Source organism: Tupaia chinensis, unplaced genomic scaffold (genome assembly GCF_000334495.1).
Source record: "Tupaia chinensis unplaced genomic scaffold, TupChi_1.0 Scaffold144255_1, whole genome shotgun sequence".
In the NCBI taxonomy this organism is placed as follows: Eukaryota; Metazoa; Chordata; class Mammalia; order Scandentia; family Tupaiidae; genus Tupaia; species Tupaia belangeri.
In genome coordinates, this window is record NW_006204113.1 from 2,792,795 (window position 1) to 2,796,099 (window position 3,305).

The following is a 3,305-nucleotide window of genomic DNA, read 5'->3' on the forward strand; positions in this document are numbered from 1 at the left end:
TTACTCAGGAGGCTGTGGCAGTAGGATCTAGACACAGCAAGACCCTTTCTAAAAGTTTTTTTAAGTGGTTTTCCAGGGACCAGCAGTTAGTGTAATGGCTATGTCGCTGGACTCCCATGTAGTCGACCATGGTTCGAGTCTTGTGCCCAGTAGCTTAAACTCACACCGGGCATGTGTGCGTGTGTGCCCAAGATCCCAAGAGGAGAATGGAGGAGAAGGGATTGCAGAATGGTCATCCCCCTGGGGGGTGATTTCTCGCTTTCTGTCTCTCTGTCTCTTTCTGTCTTCCTGGTGAGTGCACACGCCCTATAGCAAAAATCTCTTTAAAAAAAAAAAAGTGGTTTTCTAATTCCTGATAAATGAGTTAGCTCACCGATTGCTATTCAAGGCCATGTTCAAGTGAAATTCACCTTGGGGGGAAAAAAGTAATAGCAGCAGCTGCTAATTTTGAATGACTCTATGTGCCAGGCACTATGTTGGCTACTTCATAAAATTTTTCTAGTTATCATGTGATATCATTCCGATTTTGCAGATGAGAAAACCGAACCAGACTGTGTGTCTTGCCCAAAGTCATGGTGCTGACAAGTGGTAGCGCTCAGAGTCAACCCCAGATCTGACTGCACATTTTGGATGTTTCCCCTTCCTTTTTTCTTTCCTTCCTTCCTCTCCTTTCTTTCTTTCTTTCTTTCTTTTTCTTTCTCTCTTCCTTCTTTCTTATTTATGTATTTTTTAACAGGACCTGGCTGTTGCAATCCTCCTGTCTCAGCCTCCCAGCTAGGACCACAGGCATGCACCACCACACCAGCTCTTTTTAGATGGGGTCTCATTGTGGTGCTCGGCCAGCCTCATGCTCACAATCCTCCTGCTCCAGCACCCCTTCATCCCTAGAATCACAGATGCCTGCCAGCACACCTGCTTTTTTCCCCTTTACATTATGTATACTACATCAAAACAAAGCCCCAAGAGTAGTTGATAGGGTTTTGCATTTCTAAATAGAAGAGTGCTAACAACTTTGGGGATTATGAAAAATAAGGTATGGAGCCATTCTTTTCTGGTGCTATTTAGGCCAGGCAGAGAAAGTCTGGCACCTGAAATCTCAGTGTCATTTACTGGCTTTTGTCATCACGAGTTCCATTCCCTGTACCCTTACACAGTGAAGAAGTGCCGATCTCTAATTCAGGCTGAAGTAGACTATTCTTTTCTCCTTAATGGCTTTCCCACCTCCCCATCCCTATACTTCTTCCTAGAACTTCATAGATTCTAATTGCCAAAAATGGGTGTGTGATATGGCCAGGGTTTGTGTAGGTTTTTCCTTCTTGGAACATATTTGTGAATAGGATAGGTTTCCCTTTGACAATGCTGGAAACACAACTGGTCCTGAAGGGATGTGTGTGTGTGTGTGTGTGTGTGTGTGGATGCATGCACACATGTGTTCTCATGCACCCATGTGCACACTAATCTCCAACTCTTGGAGCATTGGAAATCAGTATTTATTTGGTCCCAAATCTCATGAAACTGCAGCATCCCTTGGAATCTCTCTAAAAAGAATAGGGAATGGAGATTATATTCTTAAAAAAAAAAAAAAAAAAGTTTCAAGCTCACTTCCTGAGGGTTTTTCTCTTTTGGATTTACAGGAAATTGCTGGAAGGCGAAGAGACACGTTTTAGCACCAGTGGATTAAGCATTTCAGGGCTGAATCCAATCCCCAATCCAAGTTATCTGCTCCCACCTAGAATCCTCAGTTCTGCAACCTCCAAAGTCTCGTCCTCTGGGCTATCAATTAAGAAAGAGGAGGAAGAGGAGGAGGCTTCTAAGGTGGCCTCTAAGAAAACCTCCCAGATAGGAGAAAGCTTTGAAGAAATATTGGAGGAGACAGTAGTATCTACTAAGAAAACCGAGAAATCAAATATAGAAGAAAGCACCATTTCAAGCCAAAAGATATAATTCTGTTGCTTTAAAAAACAAAAGTTAACGCTTAGAGGGAATAATACACATCTACTTGCTAACCAACCTATTCCTGAACCATAACACCTGTCACCACCCTCACAGGTCTCCACGGCTTCAGTCTCCTATTTAGTCTCGAACACTTACTCTCTCTAATAAGAAAACCACCCCTGGGAGGACACTGCAGTCCTGGAGCAATCGCAGCGGAGTTCTCTAAGAACACAGCTCTCTCACCTAACACTCAGGCTTCACAGCGGTAGATGACTCAGGTGCAGAGGAGGTACAAATCCCGGTGCTAAGTCTGTGATCATCGTCATTTGCTGTGAACTGTATCCATTCACGATACCTAGCCATTACCCAGCTATAGAACCTTACTCTAAATGCCCCAAACTTAGATCACTGCCAAAGATAAAGCCCGAGGGTCCACACCGTTTCACTCTGCTAGAACAGTTGCACGAACGATAGGCATTTATTTAAAGGACACGTCTTTCCCACATCCCTCAATTCTGTCTGTCTCTTTCTTCCATCCAGGAAGGGGAAAAAAATAAAAAGAAAGCTGGAGTAGTATTCTTCCCTTTTAAACACTTGCAAGTTTTCTTCTCAAAAGAACGTATTCCCTTTAGTGCTCTTTGCTCAATGAATAAAATTAGGTGCATGTTGACCATTTCGATGATTCGTGAATGACTTATCCCTGCCCATTTCATATCCCTTCCAGTCTTTAGATTTAAAAAAGTGGCAGTGATGAATTTCAAATATTTCTACCCACTGAAAATAATAATAATAATAATAATAATAATAATAATATAAACCTAGAGTTTAGGCTTTCGGTATTCAATTTCACTTAATTAGGGGGAAAAAACTATTAAAAATGTAGCTTTTCACCTTTGCTTTAGAAGCACAGAGGTAGTTCTCCCACGCTGTGATTAAGCTGACCTTAGATTTAGTGGTAGAAGCTAGAAGAGGTGAGTGTTTTTATGAATGGAAAGAGCCACGGTCTCGTTTGTTTGTCGGTTCACTTGTGGTGGTCTAGAATTAGCTTTTTATGCCCTTACTCTCAGCCCTCCATATTCCCTTCCCCACTAGTCTGGGTCCTCAAGGGGCCTCGCTTTCCCTGCCCTATGCCTCGTGAGAGTGGATATTTTATCACCAGGACACATTGCTGCTGCCCAAGAGTAAGAGAAACCACTTCTGGTCAGTCACCACCACCAGCAAATACCAAAATAAATCATCCTCTTCTCCAAAAGGGTCTTTCCTGACAGTTTCCCATGGCTGAACAGTTGGCCGAGTGTCCCGTCCCCGCTGTAGAAGAGACACTGGAAAGACTGGCATGCCTCCACTCACCTCTAGGGCGCAGATTCTGG

General features: G+C 43.2%; 1 protein-coding gene across 1 annotated transcript in view; it reads left to right on the forward strand.

Annotated features, from left to right (window-relative positions):
* The window catches only part of INA (internexin neuronal intermediate filament protein alpha), a gene marked incomplete at its 5' end in the record, with an annotated part of 16,701 nt that extends 13,992 nt beyond the window's left edge, over nt 1–2,709 (forward strand). Inside the window, 1 exon segment of the mRNA XM_006166436.2 lies at nt 1,635–2,709. Coding sequence (XP_006166498.1) covers nt 1,635–1,944 — 310 coding nt within the window.
* Nucleotides 2,710–3,305: the final 596 nt, after the last annotated feature.